The sequence below is a fragment of the Centrocercus urophasianus genome, unplaced genomic scaffold (genome assembly GCF_019232065.1).
Source record: "Centrocercus urophasianus isolate 14NV4802_14NV808 unplaced genomic scaffold, USGS_Curo_1.0 seq_37, whole genome shotgun sequence".
Taxonomy (NCBI): domain Eukaryota; kingdom Metazoa; phylum Chordata; class Aves; order Galliformes; family Phasianidae; genus Centrocercus; species Centrocercus urophasianus.
In genome coordinates, this window is record NW_024884944.1 from 2045726 (window position 1) to 2064199 (window position 18474).

Sequence of the window (18474 nt, forward strand, 5' to 3'; positions counted from 1 at the left end):
TAGTGATAATTTTCCACTTGTAATAAGTTAAGTGCATCGCTTCCTTTCGAATACATTTTCAGTGCAGTTAAGCCCAGCAGTCCCTTGCCTGTGTGCTTAGTTAAATGCGCTTCTTTGCAGACCGTTGGGGTAGATGGCTTCACTTTATTCCTGGGCCATTAGTGTCAATTGCACAAAGCAGAAGCAGGATTTATTCCGGGGGCACAGCTCATAATTGAGCGAGTTCAGCGCTGGGGATCAGCGCTAACTGCTGGGAGTGCAGCGCCGAAGAACTTCCCCAGCAGGCTGCCGGCAGCTCTGAAGCTCTGTGGGGCCAACAGCGGGGGATGCAAGGCTTGGGGTGCTCTGCACGGCGTCCCCCCCAGCCCAGGCTTTGGTTCCGTGCACTGCGGGCATCCCACATCCTGGCTGTGGGGTGAGCAGGAGGCACGGAACGGAGGGATGGGGAATGGGAGGAGACGTAATGTCATGGAGTTTAACTGTCGTGCGATGCTGGCAGGGAGGTGATGAGATCATTAGGGAGTTCTTTTCTTCGTGCATCATTTCCCATGAGTCCTTTTGAGTCCTCTCCGGCTTGCAGACCCGGTGTGGGGTGATGCTGTCCCTTTTGTAGGTACCTCTGGAAGACCTCTGGGGAAGGGGTGGCTTTTGTCTGTGGTTGTTTGCCTGCTGGCATCCAGGAGCCCCGAGCAATAGTTCACCTACTCTGCCAAAAAAAAAAAAAGGAAAAAGGGAGAAAATCAGCAGCAACAAAAGGTCCGCAGCTTGCAGGAGGCCCCGAGCTCATTGCTGGAGCTCCCTGTTGGGGCAGCACCTCATTAGTAACCCAGCCATGTCCCCGCACAGCTGCCTCCACGCATTTCGGTGCTGGCGTCACCCCCTGGCAGCATCAGCACTTTTGGAGGGCACCCAAAGCAGATGGGCCAGGAGCCCCAGCCTCGGGGACAGGGACTGGGTTTGGGACACGTGTCCTCTGCGTGCTGCCTGCACGGCTGCTTTGTCACACACTCCTCTGAGACGGAAGATGCTGTAGATGTGCAGAGCCCCGTTGTTAGCAGAGACAATAGGAGGATAAATAGAAAGGCTGGATGAGCCGAGCAGGGGAGCAGGGGACTTGGAAAGGTGCTGGTGCACTGCTGCATTGCAGAGAGAGAAAGACTTTTGCAGACACGCCGTCTCTGCTTGCTGCATTGTGACCTGCTGCTCTGCACCAGCATCTCCCAGGGCTGGGGCTGCTCCGTGCCCGGCTCTGTGCCCCCCAGCACACTGCAGGGGGGGTCCGGCTCCATCCCTCCCTCCCCAGTCTGCTTTCCTCCTGTTTCTTTGGCATTTGCCATGAAGGCAGCGTACTGGGAGTTGTTTGCAGCATTGAATCCCGGGCAATGAACCAAGGCAGATCTTTCCGAGCCTGGTATATTATTATTAATGTAATTAGCGTGAATCATTTGCATGTATAAACTTTCAATTGAGGAGATCAGGTACTTTACAAACATGCATTAACTCTCCCTCCCTGGGAAGGAGGTGCCAGCTTTGTTCAAACCTTGCAGAGGGCAGAACTGAAGGGCAGGGATGTGCTGCAGGTTGGTGCGAGCAGAGGAAGGGCGGCACCTCAGGGCTCCAACTGCACCAACCAAAATGAAACTTGGGAGGGGAAACACAAAAGGTTTTTATTTTCCACTTCTGAGCGCTGCTTTTGAGCACCTCTGCAAGAGGCTTTGTGGTGGAAGCTGATCTTAAGGCACCCACAGCCTTTGGGGATTGCTGGGGGGCTGGAGGTGGGGACCCCCCATTACTGCTGTGTTCATTGCTGGGTCGGGTCCCTTTGCTCAGGAGGTGGCAGCCAAATTTTGGCTGCCCCCCACAGCAGAAGCAGCACAGGGAAATCTATGAGAGCAGTGGGACCGTGCTGGAATGGGATTGAGCTGTTCACAGCCCAGCCTTTAATTAATCATAATAAATAACAATAAAATGTGATAATCACAGAAATAAATCTAAGATGTGAAGCTCTGCCTCGGGCGGAGAGCTGGTTTTGTTGATCATGTATAGCACAGTAGTGATGCTGGAATGGGAGGTGCTGGGGGTCGGTCCAGGGGTGGCTTTGGAATCCAGAGCTGCCTGAAAACTGCAGAATCGGACTGGAAATTGCTGGATTAGGCTGGGAATGACCAAATCAGACTGGGAAACAAAAAAAAAAGCAAAAGCCATCGGGGCTGCTGAGTGATGGTGCCACGGCGCAACACGTGTGAGGCTCCATCAAGTGGTGAGGATGTGGGCAGGGGGTTTCTGCAGGGTGGGTGCTGAGACCCCATCCCTGTCTCTGCACCCCGGGATGGAGCTGGTGTCCTGATCATTGCCATGAAAACAGCAATCAGGTTGCTAATTTTACCGAGCTCTTTTCAGTTCTAATTAGCATTATTCATTTCTTATGTGTCCTGCTGGGTTGAGACAATCTGTGCTCTCCAGCCCAGCCCTCTGAAACACCAGCGAGCTGCACAGGAGGCAACAAAAAATGTTGTGTGCCAATTACTACACTTCAGTAATTAAAAACCTCCTTCCTCCCGCTGCCAGGCCACCCCCTCTCCAACATCCCTGTGTGCAAACTCGAGAAAGCAAAGAGGAATTTGGGCAGCCATCATTGCCTGTGCAATCTGTGCCAAAAGCACGGGGAGGTGCTGGGGGCTGTATGAAGCATGGCATGAGGGCAGGGCTCCCAGCCTGCGTGCTGTGGTGGTTGTAGCCTTGATACATGATGGTGGGATGCTGGGATGGAGGTTGGTTGGGGTTCTGGTGGACCGTGGGGTGGTTGGCCAAGCCCAGATGCTTTAGGAGATGTCGAATTGTGTCAGTAACATTTCCATTTCCCATAGGGGAAACAAAGAGGGAGAAGGTTCGTTGCTCTGCATCTTTTTGGAGGAGAAGGCCTTGCTTTCTGAGCAGGAACGTAGCTGGGATTAAGGAACTTGAGAAAGAAAATGAGCTCATTGGAGCTTAAATATTTTGACATCTTTTTTGGAGGCCACCTCTGTGTTCCGGCCTGCCTGGGGCCTTAGAATCGTAGGATGGCTCAGGTTGGAAGGAACACAACAGATAATCCTGTTCCAGTGTCTCTGCCTTCCCTCCCCATGGCAGGGCAGGCGGAGCATCCATCGGTCTGCAGCATCTCTGGGCATCACTGCATGCCAGGCGTGGGGCGGAGGGAGCGCGGCGGTGCCTCTGCTGCCCACCTGTGCCTGGAGCTCTGATCCCAGCCCCTGCCAAAGGCTTAACGCTCGGCTGCCCCGGGATGGAAGGGAGCAGATGGAGGGGTGGGAGAGCTGCGAGGAGGGGGCGAGCCACGGGAACCCCAGTGCTTGTGCATGGAGGAGTGGGCTGGAAGGGGCGCAACGGGGAGGCTGTATCCTGCCCTGCAGCCCTGGTTCCTGTCATATTGAAGTCATTTGCTTGTCCTGGCCTTACCTGCACCGGGAGGGGAAGGGAGCCTTCCTCACGGCAGCCAGCCCGGAAATAGAGCCTGGTACCTGCAGCTTACAGCACTTTGTCCCCAGGGCTGTGCTGCTGCGTATGGCACAGGTTTGGCTCGGTAGCTTGGAGAAGGAGGAAAGAAAATAAAATAACAAGTTGAAGCTTGCCGATCCCAGGGACAGAGGAGCGTGTCTGGGTGATAAGAAGAGATTGCGACCGGGTGCTGTGAAGGGCGACAGCACTTATTTCACTGTTGCCTCATGCGTTACCTGAGCCCCGTTGCTTCTCAAAAGCACTTAAATGCCCATATGATAGAGGGAATGCTTGGATTACACACTGTCTGGCTCCATTATTATCCAGGGATCTCCAAACTGATGCATTTCACAAAAAAAAAAAAAAAAAAAAAAAAAAAGGCATGGAGGAGGAGAGAGGGAAGATATATATGGTTAGCTCAGGCTGCTTATGAGTCCTCAGTGATGATCTCTGCAAAAGAGGTCAGTCTGAGGGATTCATGCTGCACAGGGCTTCCCATCACCCAGAAATGCAGCTTTAGCAGAGGGCTGGACACCCCTTTTCTCATGTGGAAGCACTGCAGGAGCCCGTTGCATTGCACTGGGATGGGCAGGCCAGAGCCAGAGAGCAAATCCGTACATGTGTTTTATTCAGACCCCGATGGTCTAAGCTGCCAGCACTGAGATCCAGAGCCCAGTATAATAAAGCCATCCTTTGGGGTGAAGTCCCACATATTACTCAACTTGAGAAACTCAATTCTAAGGTTTCACTCAAGTTGTAAAGCAGCTGAGAGCAAGCAAGAGCAGAGTTCTTGGTGTTCAGCCCAGGCTGAATCTATCACTTTTTTTTTATGAAGATAATAAAAATCTGCTTGCATTTAATTTATTATTATCGTCATATCATTATGGAACAGCAGTGAAATAGTTTAATTTATCAGATGTTTTTCACAGCAGAGAGGGAGGACAGTCTGACTGCTGGGGTAGCAAGTCCTCAGGGTCCTCGGGGTCCAGATGTCCCCCATCACCTTGGGCAGTCCTCCTCCATGGGTGCTCAAATCTCCTTCCTCCAGGCGTTGGGTGTTTGGGTCGGGGTGGTTTTCCAGCTCCTTCTGCAGCTGGAGGGATGGAGGAGGATGGAGGAGAGGAGGCGGTTTGTCCCCCGGGTGTCTGCTGGCAGAGCTGAGCGCCGCTAGCTCTCACGACCGCGCGCTTCTCTGCATCTCCCTCCCACACCTATAGAATGGGAATAATGGCATCGCCCACCTCCTGGGGAGAGTCGGGACATGGAGAAGAACTGGAGGTGGTGTGGCTCTTCTTGTAAACACTCTGCAAGTCCGCGTGAGACACACAAACCCTCGAGGAGGAGGGGAGCAGCAGCAGCGTGAAGAGGAGGAGGTGGGGGGATCGTGCCCCACCGAGGCCAACTCCAGCTTCATTGCACACAAGGGGGGGGCACATCTTGCAGCTTCACAGAATCACAGAATCATAGAATTGTAGGGGTTGGAAGGGACCTCCTTGTTGCCTGCCTGAAGTTCCCCTTTACCCAGCTTCCCATGATAAGAGTTAGGCTGTTTCCATGGGGTGCTGCCTTCCTTTGCTGCCCTGCAGGCTGCTGGGAGCCTCTGGTGCCTCCAAAGTTAATTTGCATCGCAGCCAGTGCACAAATAATGGAGTAGAATGGAGAGAATATAAACAGTGGAGCTTAGGCTGAGTGGTTTTATGGAAGGACATTATCCGCCATCGCTGGCATGCAGCAAAGCCCGACTTGGTTCTGTAATCTCCAGTTTGCTTTAGTGGTTTGGGCAACAGGGAGATGCCTGTGTCTTCCCAAAAGGTTTGGGGTCAGCAAGGAGGTTTGAGGCAAGGACCAAATGGAAATGTGGGGGCTGTAGGTTGTACAATGGATGGGCTGTGATCTGCAATAACTGTGAAGCTGTCGGGGAAAGCTCTTGAGCCAGCTTAGTTGGCTATCAGTGCCTTGAGCAGAGTGCTGGGTGCCCAGAACTTCCAAAAAGGGTGAGGAGTGGGGCTGGGAAAGGGTGATGGCAGCATGCTAACAGGTCTGCTCTGCCCACAGGTGCTCCGTGGACAACCGCGTCACCCGCGTGGCCTGGCTGAACCGCAGCAGCATCCTCTATGCCGGCAATGACAAGTGGTGCTTGGACCCGAGGGTGGTGCTCCTGGCCAACACCAAAACCCAGTACAGCATCCAGATCCACAACGTGGATGTGTACGATGAGGGGCCCTACACCTGCTCTGTGCAGACAGACAATCACCCCAAGACGTCGCGCGTCCACCTCATCGTGCAAGGTAAGGGGAGGGGGCTTTGAGGGGGGGTGGGCTCAGCGCTTTGACTTCCTGCTCTCTTTTGCCGTGGGGTCTTCCCCTCCTATTGCTCCTGCTTGGAAGACAGCTTGGTGCAACCGTAGGTGATCCAGGATTGAGAGTCCACATGAGGTTGGGCAGCGCTTGAGTGTGGCAATGTGCTGACAGGTGGACTTGACGACCTTAGTGGTCTTTTCTAACCTTAATAATTCTATGACGTAAGCCAACTTACTTGTAGCAGTCATGGGACTCTGGTACAGGCATCTCTGCCTCCCAAAATAATCACTGCTAAACTCACATTGCTGGTTTTTTGTTGTATTTTGATGCTTGCTTTTTTTTTTTTTTTTTTCCCCAATGCTGGAGGCAATGCTTAAAGTAAAATTTGTGTTGGGGGAAAAGAAAGAGCAAGCAGATTTGTGTACTGTGCGGGGGTGTGTGTGTGCCTAGCAACAATATGTGTTTGTGTGTTAAAACTCCTGCAAGGAGGAGGAGGGATGGCGTGGGGCGATTCAGCATGTGGTAACCCAGCACATCTCCTTGGGGCTGCCAACCCCAGAGGTGTGTGTGAGCCCATGGGCCCACAGCAGGGAGAGGACGGGTACAGCTCTGCAGGTGTAGGGACACGCTGAGTAAGGGACTGCTGGCATGGAGACAGCCTATGGGGATCAATGGAGAATTTCTGATCCCTTGCTAGCAGCCCTTTTTTTCCTCCTGCCTGCTTCTTCTGTGATTTGGCCAGAAGCCCTCTTAGCATGACACACCAACTCGAGTATTGGAATCTCATCTCGGGCTAATTTTCGAATGCTGATGGATGTATTGATCTGGAAACAAGCTGGGTTAAAAAGGCATTGGTCTTGTACACAGAGCTGGGTTGAGCTAATCCGCCGTCAATATGCCAGGCCCGAGCATAATTGACAGCCTAATGAATAGAATGGGGGGGAAAAACCCACACCCAACCTTCCCCCCCTCCTTCCCCTTCCGTTTTGTCTTTCCTCTTCGAGCAATCAAGCAAACTAAACACAGCCGGACTTTCTCCATCTCCATTAACCACGGAGAGAAAGCGGATGTGTTGCCATCCTGGGTCTTTGCTGTTTATCTTGCAATCTGTTATTACCTGCCTGCATTTCTTAAGCCAAAGTCGATCACCCGCAAGTTCCCATCACCAGGGTGATGCAATTTACATTGGCTCCCTTATTCCAGTGTGCTGACCGGTTTCCCGTATCACCAGACACCTAGGCTCATCCCTCCTGTCTTGCTGCAGCATTAGGAAGAGATGTTTGGATACAGGAGGAAAAGGTCACATCTTAATTCCCAGCAGTGGTTTGAGCAGAGGACTCAGTGATGGTCTCAGCCCTAGAACGTGCTGCACATCCTTCCTGCTGCTGGAGGAAATGCTGGCTCTTGGAAGCAAGGCCCCTCATTTCAAGAGTTATTGCTTGGCTTGCTCAGCCATCTCTTGGGTGGAATGAGGCAGTAGTGTGTTCTGCAGCAGGGTGCATGGAGGTGAGCCTCCTCAAAGGGAGGATTGCTGGAGTGACCCCAATTAAAGACGAGTGCATCCCTCCTGCCCCCAGGTGTGAGGGGATGTCCGTATGGAGAGAGCTTGGAGCTCATCATCCCTCATGGAGCTTCTGGATGGAGTGGGTCTGTGGGGGAAAGAACAAAAAGCAGAAGAGGGATGGGGGTGGGAAAAGGAGCTTTCTGTAGGACATGAGCGTTGGAAATGGTCCTTTGTGGCAGCAGGGGGAGAGGAAACTGAAAGCCATTGGGAACCCGAGGATGGCTGCGCTGCAGCAAGGGAAACGCCATGCCTTTATTTCTAGGTTGACTCTATTGATGGCTGAGATCCCAAAATAGGTGGGCAGAAGGCACCTCCAGAGCTAATTTAGCCTGTCCCCCTGCAACGAGGCAGGGACAGCGCTGGCAAACATTTGTGAGAGCCATTCTTGAAAATCTCTAACGAAGCAGATTCTGCCATCTCCCCAGACAATCCATTCTACTGCTCTGCTACATTTATAATTAGGAAATGTATGGCTATGGCTAATATCTAACTTGAACCTTCTTTGTTGCAAATCAAGTGGAGTTTTTCTCATCCTATTCCCAGCGGATGTGGAGAACAATTGATCAATGTCCTCTTTGTTACAACCTTTTGCTTTTGGGAAGGTTGTTATCTTGTTGCCCCTTAGCCACCTGCTTTCTGATCCCACTGGAGCCCTCTTTCTCCCACCTTTCGTTGTTGGTCAGGCTTTCAGAAACTCGTCACTCTTGAAATCCTTCTCCTGAAAGGCAAAAGGTGATGGCTGCTGATCCAGGAATAGCAGATCACTGCATCTCCCCCTCCCATTGCCAACGAGCCTCAGCACTAATATGGGACAAATGAGCCCAGGAAGGAGACAACAGCCCTGTGGCTCTGAATGCATCAAAGTTTGGACCTGCTATTTTGGGGACTGTTTTAAGTGAGGTCAGGCTGGGTGTCGGTGATGTGAAATTGATGTGAGGCAGCAACATCGCTGCAAAAGGTGCAAAGTGCAAGGAAGGAGCTCCCAGCCACCTCCTGCCTGTTTGGCGTGGAGCCGAAAATGAACCTTTGGGGCAGAGCCTGTGTTGTCTGCAGTGTCTGGGAGGTGGCCCCTGCACATCCCAGTGCTTCCTCATGGATTTCTTGTCAGGAGGGGCTGCAGCTGCAGGAGCACAGAGCAGGGAAGCGTGGCTGTCCTGTTTTCAGCAGTGTGCTCAGACTCTGAGGGCACATGTGGGGTTTGGGGTGAAGATGGGGAGAAGCGCCCAGCAAAGCGTGCTGGTGTTATTGGCACAGCTGCACAGGGAGCGGTGGGCTCAGCATCCCCAGGGGTGTTAAAGAGCAGCAGAGATGTGGCACTGGGGGAGGCGGTCAGTGGGCATGATGGGGTTGGACGTGGTGATCCTTCTCCAACCTGAATGATCCTGTGAGTGGGATTCTGTGAGTGAGCTCTGTGCGTAGAGAGATGCGGAAACCCAGGGCAGAGAAGAAGGCTTCAGTTTGGCCCCATTGACCTTTGAAGAGTAATGCTCTTCTCTCCTCCTTCCCCACGTGGGTTTATTTAACACACAGCTCCTTCTCCCTCTCCCCAGGGGCACTCCAGCTATTTAAGCCTCTGTTCTCCAGGTCGCTGGGCTGAAAAGCGAGAGGAGAGGAGGGAGGAGGATGGTGTCTGGAAAGCTCTTATTTGTATTGATAATAAGCCGTCTCCGACGCGCGCCTGCACAACACTCCCACTGCCTTGTAAGATGCATTATGGAAAGTTGGCCTTATCTCAGTGCTGGAAATGGACTTGGTGAAGGAGGCACGGGTGCTGCCGGAGCTTAATCTCACTTAGACACGCGAATTTGCATGATAGAAAATGGTGGAATTTTAGTGCTTAGAAAGAAAGCAGGGAAAAAAAAAAATAAAAAGGGAATGCAACTGGGGGATATTAGCACTTTCCGTTGCTTTATCACTTTCTTTGCCCCTATCTGGCTCTTTCTTTTGTCACCGGTGCAAGTAATCACCCCTCCCCTTTTGTTTGGTGTAAATGAGTTTTCCCACTCCTTCCTGTGTTGGGCTTAATCTGCAAATCCCTGCTTTCATATGGTAACTAATTACCAGCTTGCTGGAGTTGGGGGCAGTGGGCACAAGTGACACAGGGCTGCTCTGGGGTGGGAGCTGGCACTGGGTTGGCACCTCGACCCAAGCATCACTGCCACCCCATAGCATCACTGCCAAGGTGTGTTCTGCAGTGATAAAGCATCTGATGGGGCTCACAGCCCCACCCCGGCTTTGTTTCAAGCCCTGAACTCTGCCCAATTAATTTTTCTTTGATGCAATAAGCTCCTTTGGCTCAAGGGAGGTCGGGAATAACTTTTTGAGGGCACTGCTGCTGCCTGCCTGGCATGTGAGCAAGGAAGGGCTCACACAGTAATGCAGGAGGATCAGACCCTGCAGCTGTTATTGCTATTGTGCAAAGGCAGCTTGCAGGGAAAACAAGGTGGATAAGGATGATGAGGGCTGGGCACTGGGTCTGGTCACTTCTGATGGTGCAAGAAGTGGGATTTTGGAGGAGTTTAACCCTCAGGTTGAACCCAAGTGTCTGGGTACCCACTTTGGGGCTGGGCAGGCAGTCCCAGCCCCCAAGAGTCACTTGACCCCTTTGCAAATCAGTTTAACATCTGCAAGGCAGAGATAATAATTGTCACCTACTTCACAGGGGGGTTGATGAGGATTAATTTGGTAATGTCGACAGAGGTCTTTGAAGATGGAATGCGCTATCTGAGAGCTGAGCATTATTATTAATTAGCAATTATAGCGTGGGGCAGGAGGGGGGAAAACAGACTCTGGAACTTGCACCAAGCACTTGTCCCTGCTCTCAATGCAGTTTCAGGCTCTCCTGCTGCTAGAGGGACCAACTGTGCTGGTCTCCACTGGGTGCATGTCCTGCAGTGCATCTTCCTTCCTGGGGACACTGGCACAGGGAATAGTGGGAGGGATGGGGAGGTGAATGGTATTTCAGGTATGGCCAGAAGCAAACAAATGCCCAGTAAAGAATGTCATTGCTCCCATACAGAGAGAATTGGCAGGAGACTGAAGTGAGGGGAAGGGAAGGGTAGTGACTCATAGGACACGGACCGTTTTCATTTCCTGCGTGCTTTTATGCCTCACGTGCATCACAGCTGCGGGTAGTTTCTCTGCTTTTGTCCCCTGGTGAACTGCTAATACTGGAATCCAGCAGGTTCCTCTAAGCAGTGCAAATGCAGACCCTGCACCGCAGTGCTGTGACATCCCAGGTATGTGGGGGCATGCAGTGATCTCATCGGGGCCATTCCCACCTCCCAGCACCCTGTAGTTCCCTTTATTTCCATGCCTCCCAGCATCAGCCGTGCGTGCTTTGGTTGTGGCAAGGCGAGCTCAGTGCAACTCTTTGCTACTCCCACAGAGACACACAGGTCACCCTCGGGTCACTCCTCTCTGCAAAGCAAGAGCCTGCTCTTCGTTGAGCCTTTCTGTGCACGCAAGCTCCCAGCAGCTCCATTCACCCATGCTCTGCAAAGGCTTTCAGGGGGAGGTCACCTGCATCACCTGGAGCCATTCAGCAGCAGCAGCTCTGCAAGTGCTCTGCAAAATCTCACAGCTCCCCAGGCAGAGCCGGAGGAGGACGTTGGGTTTCTGCAGGTCTTGCAAGGTCTTGCACGAGTCATCCTCCATCGTCCCAAAGGAGATGAGCATCTCCCCGCCGCCACGCACGGGTCCCAAAGTAGTGTTCAGCCTGGCAAAGCCAGCGGCGGGTTAATGAGGTGGCTGCCATTGAATGTTACTGCAGTCATCTCTTTTGTTTTACTACGTTAAAATATTTGCGGCGGAGCGGTAGGACCGCTGTAACGCGATAGCGCTGCCTTAATGCTATTGTTACCATGGCAACGCTAATGGCAGCTCAATAACATTATTGCAATTTAATCTTACGACAATAAAATTAAGGGGAGAACAGTGAGACCTCAACAGTGTAACGTTACTGCAGTGACAGCGCTGTTATCGCGATCGCGGAGTCAACGCAGTGTAGGGGAACACGGGGAGCAGTGTGTATCGTTCCTATAGTAACACAGAGGCATCCGCACAGCACAGCAGGGATGGATGGAGGAGATGGGGCCGGGGTGGCCGTGTTGCAGCTCCCGGGGCTGTTGGCAGGGAAGGTCACTGTGCTGTGAAGTCGCTCTGTTCACCCAACTCTGCGATCGGGTGTCGTTATCGCAGCCTTTCTTCTCCTCCCTCTGTGCTGGAGCTCTTTGGAGCAGGGCTGTTGTTTTAGCGGTAGTAACTCTGCGGGGAAGGATTTAAAGCACTGCCTCCATCTAGTTCCAGATCCTTCTGCCCGGCGTTTTATAGCATGTGGCTGTTATGGAGCGATAACGTTTTATATTTATATGTCATCTTTCATCGTGAAGGATCCCAGCACAAGCTACAAATTATGGCCGTGCCGCAGGGCCAGGCAGGCAACCCGGCACGCGGCGGTGATGGAGGGGCTCCATCCAAGGGCACTGGGGAGAGCTGAGCACCTGTAACTAAGTGAGCCATTCTGGGAGGGCTTACCCTGAGTCCCCAAACTTTGTGACGCTGGGTTTGCCCAAGGGGATGGGATGCAATGGGTGCAGCCTTGTGCATCCTGAGCCACGCTGGTTGCATCCAGCGGGCTGCAGCTCCCCTCCTCCTTCACCTATGGGTGAGCCCTGTGCACCCAAGGCAGCACCCACCACTGCCTGGGTGGGCATGGGGAAAGGACCAACAAAAAACACTTCCTGACTTTTGAGCATGAGGAAAGCTCACCCTGTTTCTGGGGTGGAGATGGGTGGGCATAGAGTAAGAGGTGGGACAGGGGGACAGGGAGGGAGGGAGAGCTACTGCAGGGTATTTGGTATTGTAGTGGTGGTCATTTCAGGGGGTGCTTTGCAGCTCAGCACAGGGCATCAGCGTTTTGTGCAGCACCAGGCATGGCAGCAGTGGGATTCAGTATCTTCAGTTTCTTGAAGGAGAACCCAAAATCTGAAAAAGTGCTTTGAGGCCCTAGCACAGATTGAGTGCACTTGTACAATTTGGGTGCAGTTGCTGGACTTGGGTGCATTTGTAAGGCTTGAGTGCACTTGCAGGGTTTGAATGCATTTGTAGGTCATGGATGCATTTTGGGGGCATGGACGAATCTGTAGGGTTTGGATGCACTTATAGCAGGATGCATCTTTGATCTGCAGCATGCAGCAGAAGGACAGCATCCCGATGCCATGCACACCGAGTGCAATTTGCTCCCAGCTCCAGGGGAGGGAGTCAGAGCTGCTGCTCTGTCCCCGCATCCCTGTCGCATCCCTCGATGCTCGCTGTGCGCTCGCTTTGTCACCATGCCTGGCAGGCAGTGATGCCCAGTGTGCTTGCTGCTACCCCACAGTTACCACCCCCATTCCCTCTCCTGCACGTCAGGAGAGCATCCTGGCGTGGAAGGCAGGTTTCACTGCTCCAAGACCTTCTGCTCTCCCCCTCCTTGGTCAGCAGGTCCTGGCCAACCCCGCTCTGTACATTTGGAGCCTGGGCACGGTGCTGCCCGCCTGCCCACATTTCTCCATCTCAAGTGCAAATCTGGGCCCGCTCCGCAAGGCAGCTGCTTGGCTCCCCTCACGCATCAGCATTTGGTTTCCATCCATGGGTATTTGGACTCTGACCACCTCTCTAATTCCTTGTTTGTCCTTTAATAAAAGACCTGCGAGCCCTTTGACACCGCAGTTGGAAGCGGTGGGACCTCGCGCCCTGCGTGCCAGCTCGTGTGGCAATCTGGTGTCACATCCATCCTGCCAACCCGGCTCCTCCGGGACTCACATGTTTGAAAACAGGAGCAGCAGCTCATCTCCCATTCACTGTTTTTCTCCATCATTTGCTTTATTAAATATTGATTTTCTGTTGCATTATTAAACCTTAAGTCCCGAGCATAAATTCTGAGTTGATACTTTAATCTGGCTCTTCTTTTTGGCCTTTAGAGCTGATTTTACGGCCAGTCCCTCCGGAGCCTGTCCAGCAACAGCGCTCTGGTTGCAGCAGGTTTGGTCAGCTTGGTGCTGCCTTCACCATTGCCATACATAGGGCAGCACCTGTGGGGGTTCATGGTACAGGTTGCAGGGTGCAGGGGGCCAAGGGTGCGATCTTGCAATGAAAAAATGGCAGATGAGTTTTGGGGAAGTCAGGATGTGTGTTATACAGTGCCGCCCTCGCTTGTTTGGGTAGCACAGACAGACTGCAATCCAGAAGAGGAGTTTTGTCACGGGCAGCAGCGTGGCATCCTCCTGTGTGCCCCCGTCTGTTTGCTCCCCAGGGCTTTTGCTTATTGCTTTGCCAAAATTGCCACACTCAGAGGCAGGCAGTGTGGCTGCAGATGGCGATGTCTTGTCCTGAACACATCTCCTGCGCGATGCTGTCCAGAGCTGCACTTTGCTAGCTCACAAATCCCAGAACTGGGCTCAGCCAAACCTCCAGGCGAAGCTGTGGGGATACAGTGGTGGGACAGCTGCCAGCCCATGCAGGGACGGCCACCAGCACATCCCTGATAGCCCGGCTGGGTCGCACTGCCCTCCCCATCCCTATCGCGGAGCCGCACGCAGCGCATCGGTGCCAGGGCTGCAAGCTGCCAACAACCAGGTGTCGGAACATGGATCCTGAGCCAAGCTGGCTCTGCGGCCAAAAGGGAGGAGGGGAAAAGAAAAAAAGAGGCAGAGGAGCTTGCACACGGCCTTTGGATACCTATCCAAACGGAGCATGCTGGGCAGTATGAAATCCGCATCTGGCAGCCGGAGCGCTGAGCAGTGATTTAAAACCCGGCTCCCAGCGGCAGGGAAAAGGAGGCAGAGTGGGAAGCAGATGTGAACACAATGCTGGAGATAAAGGAGAGGCCAAGGGAACAGCTGCTGGAAAAGCTCGACAAATATCTGCGAGCTTAAGGACGGGCTGGAGGGGTCACTGAGCCTAGGGGAGAGTGAAGGGGGGGAAATGGGGCTTTTTTTGCTTTGGAGAGGTTGAAACTTGGAAAATGAGATTGGGGACTGGAGGGACACGTGCTGGGAGCTTTGTGTTTCCTGCTGGCTTTTTTTTTTTTTTTTTCTGCTTTTCTGTTCTGGTGGTGCAGTGAGGAAGAAAGATTTACAGAAGGAGATGGGAAGAAAAATGGCAAGTGGGGAATGAGAAAGGAAAGAGCCTTGAAAAAAGATGGGGAATGTGTGACCTTTGGGAAATGCGTGTGGAAATGAGTGGGCTGTTAGACTTGGTGATCTTGGAGGTCCCTTCCAACCTTGGTGTTTCTATGAATCCGTGAAATACAGGTCCTGAAATATTGCTGGTGTGGGTTTCCTGGCCCTATTGATGGAGCTGGATCCAAACATGGGGCAAGGCGGTGATGATGGCAGCCCCATATGGATGTCCGTGGGCTCCCCTTACTCTTCCTGGGCTCAGTAGAGATGTCTGTCCATGCCATGCCCTCTGCAGTCCCTTACTTGCTTCATCCTGAGAGCTCCAGCTTTCATCCCACACCTCTTTTGCAAGCACTTCTCTCACGGAATTAATTCTTTCTTGCAGTGTTTTCCTTCTCTATCTTTTCTTCTGGGCCATGTCTGTCTGAAATAATATTTTTTGCTCCTTCAGCAGCAGGGCTATATAATTGATGGCCTCGCCAAGCTTTCTGAGCTAAACATTAAACCCTTCCTGCCTTGGCTCCAGCCGGAGTTCATTACTTTCTGAAAAGCTTCGTGTCTGTTTGTGCTCAGATTATTGTTGTTGTGGAGGGGAGGATATTGTCAGCAGAGAGAGAGGAGGAGGGGCTGGATTTGGCCAGCACTGCTTTGTAATCAAATCCTGCTCGCCTGCTTTTTAGCAAATTTTCCAGCCTAAAAAGGCCTCTTTTAGTGAATTGGAATACCGGCACCCTCCTGGAGGCAGGAGCACAAATCCTGCCCCTAAGTAACGTGCAGCATGTGTGGGATTGTGTTTTCCTCATGCTCTCTCTCTCTTTTTTTGGTTTTTTGGTTCTTTTTTGGCCAGACGATGCAGAAGTTTTTCTCTCTTTTTTTTTCCCCCTTCTTTCTGCCTTACCCCACTCCTCCTCCAGGCTCCCTTGCCACCTCAGCCCTTAAAACACAGCAAGGCGGAGGTGATTACAAGGATTGGAGATGCAGTGACACTTCCCTGCCAACAAGTAATTGATTTATTAAAGACATTACAATACATTCATGGTTGAGCGTAAGAGTTTCCTTTGAACTCGCTCTAAAATCCAAAGGGATTGTGGCTGTTTGTGAGCACCGCGGGCAGAATAAATCTGTGCTCCCCCCCACCTCCCCCTGCTCCACTGCAATTTCATTTCCCTTTGACTGGCACAAGTAAATATCACAGCTCGACAACTCCCGTCCAGTGACCGGTGTGATCCAATTTAATAGCATTTAAAAATTCAAAGTGATTGTTAGCCAAATGGAAATGTAAGATTTCGTACCCAGCCTGCCTTGGGGGAGGAAGGGAAGAATAGGGGAGGGCGAGGGGGATGTAGACAAATGGACTAGATAAAAAATAATGGAAAGTAACTTAATTAAAGAGGCTCGAGCCAAGTTAAAAAACAGTGATGATTCTGAATCTGAGAACCGCAGGTTTTAGAAATGAAAAGAGGAAAAGGAAAGAAAGTAAATTCTGGAAAAAGAGCCTCCAAAATGATTAAATGGAGGGGAAGGAGGAGTAGGAAGGAAGGGGTAAAATTATTCCTTCCTTCTTTGGAAAGCACGAGCGCAGGGGGAATACGCAGCACCATCGGTGAGGCTGGGCATTAGCAAGACAAATAGGAAAATTAAAGGATGCTCTGGGGGAAGATGACTCCCTGTGGCTTTTAGGGCTTTCTCAGAGGCGCGAGGGTGGCCAGGATGAAGGCTGGAGGGTTTCACTGAGGAGAAATGGGAAATGAAGGCACATTCCTCATGGAAAACGAGAGCAGCCCCCACGCACGCAGAGCGCGCCGCTGTCCCCGCCTGCCGGTGCCTTTGCTTTTAACTCTGTCCAGCTTTGCATATTTGTGGGTAGAAATTTCTTGATGAAATTTTAATCGCAGCTCTGTGTGTGGATATCTTGCTGTGCTCAGCACAGCCTGGCAGGATAGCAGGTGCTGGTTGAGCATCAATCCTAATGGGCGCTTTTGGGCCGTTTGCTCTTTGGGTCTCGTTTCCCCATCTGTAATAATAGTACTCCCGTAACACGTGGGGGTGTTGTGACAGTAGGGTTAATGCCAACACCGTTGGCAGAGCCCAAGAAATGAACATGGTGATGTGCACAGGTAATGAGCACCTGCAGCACAGTGTTGAGCTCCAGGCACATGAAGGCGAATTGAGGCAGCAGGGACCATCCTGTCCTCCAGCATTGTTGAACCTGGAGGGCTAACCATCAGCACCTCCCTTTCAAGGAGATGATAAGGGGTGAGGAGCTGTGGGTTGAGTGATGTGGGTCATCACACAGCAACTAGGATGAAAGGTAATGGCTTCAAGTTGTGCGAGACCAGAGATGCTCCGTGGGATGAGCAAGGGAAGCATGGAGACCCCCACAGCCTCCAAGGAGGGAACACAAGCTCCAGGCTATGCAAAGAAGTGCTGAAAGATGGAACGGGGAGGCTGTGGGATGGCAGCTCTGCCCCAGCATGGATGATGGATGCGCTGGCGGGTCGCATGCTGAGCAATGTGATCCCAGCAGACAAGAGGAGCGGCGGCATCTGGAGGCATAAATCACCTCATCCACGGCTCTCGTGAGGCTGCCGGGCACTGCTGACCTCCTGCTTCATGAGCAGGCGAGCAGAGGGGTTGGTCAGCAGTAGCAGTGCTGGCCTCAAGACCTCCTAATCAGAAGATAATGGGGCCGTGCTCCCTGCCCAGTCCATTTATTTTTCACCGGAGTTGAACGCGAGCAAAAAGAAAGGGATTGAGGAGGATTGAGGAGGCTCCTGAAATTGATGGAGCTTGGGGTGGAAGCACAGGAAGAACAATTATTTGGGGATGCCAAGGCACGGGGAGGAAAAATAACAGCAAGCAGAGCCGCTGCCGGCAGTGTGGAGGAACAGCTCGAGGCTTTGCAGGCAGATGGGGGATTTGAGGACACGGCAGCCGTGCGTATCTCCAGCAAGGTTTATGGCTGATGTGTGGTTCAGGATTGCTTCCATCTGACCCCACGGAACACACTGTATTTTTGTGTCTCATTGGCACAGCCCCTGGAACAGTGAAAGATGTCTCAGAGAGGGCAGGAGGGACAAAAGTAGATGAAAGAGGCCAAAGGGACACAAACAGAGGGGAAGATACGGCTAGAGCGCAGCAGCAGCTCAGCCCAAAGTTGGGGCTTTCTCTCTGCTCCACAGGAAAGCACTGTGGAGGTGGGAGCATCAGGCGACCATTGCAGCTATCCCTGGGCTCCTGCAATGAGATCAGTGTCGGTGTAGAAAGAGTAATCAGAAACACTTATTTTGTGCTTGAGCGGGGGGAGAGGGAGCGCGGAGGAGAGCGCGAAGATAAGAACAAATATGCAAGAGCATAGTGTGTTTCTAATGGAAGGGAGATTTATTTCTCTCTGTGTCTTTTTAAGCCTCTAGATAGATCATAAAAAAAAATAAAAAAAAAAAAAAGCAACCCACACACAACCTGTCTGCTTGAAATAGCCAAAATGTAATTTAAAGAGCATCACTTTAACTAATACTTCACTTCAGAGACACCTGCCCTATATTCATTGGAGATGCAGGCTGCATTAGAGCATCTGATTTATCTTTGGGAAGGATGTTGGAGCTCTTTGTTCCTGTGCGTTCCTCTCTGCAAGGGAAGTGGTGTGGGCTGGCTTAGCAGGCTCAACTCACATAGCGCCCATCCTGGAGTGGGGAACACATGGGGGGCTGCTGCAGGACCTGCATGCAGGGCTGCTTATGGGAAGAGGAGCTGACTTTCACGGGATGATCATTAAGGTTCGTTCCAACCTAAGGTGTTCTGTGATTGTAGCAGGATGGTACATGCATCTCAGTTGATGTGAGCCCCAGTCGCGTGTAGGGTGTAGTTAGTAGGACTGTCCCCATGCAGAAATCTCTCCACCTGTGGTTCCTGTGTCCCCAGGCTCTGTCTATCCTATCGCATCTTACTGTCG

At 52.1% G+C, this 18474-nt stretch overlaps 1 protein-coding gene across 3 annotated transcripts in view; it reads left to right on the top strand.

Moving 5' to 3' along the window:
- The window catches only part of LOC122167425 (protein CEPU-1), a 244273-nt gene that overhangs the window by 198540 nt on the left and 27259 nt on the right, over positions 1-18474 (top strand). For all 3 annotated transcript variants that reach the window (XM_042832016.1, XM_042832015.1, XM_042832017.1), the window contains one exon: positions 5551-5783. In XM_042832016.1, coding sequence (XP_042687950.1) covers positions 5551-5783 — 233 coding nt within the window. The remainder of the gene's footprint in view (positions 1-5550; positions 5784-18474) is intronic.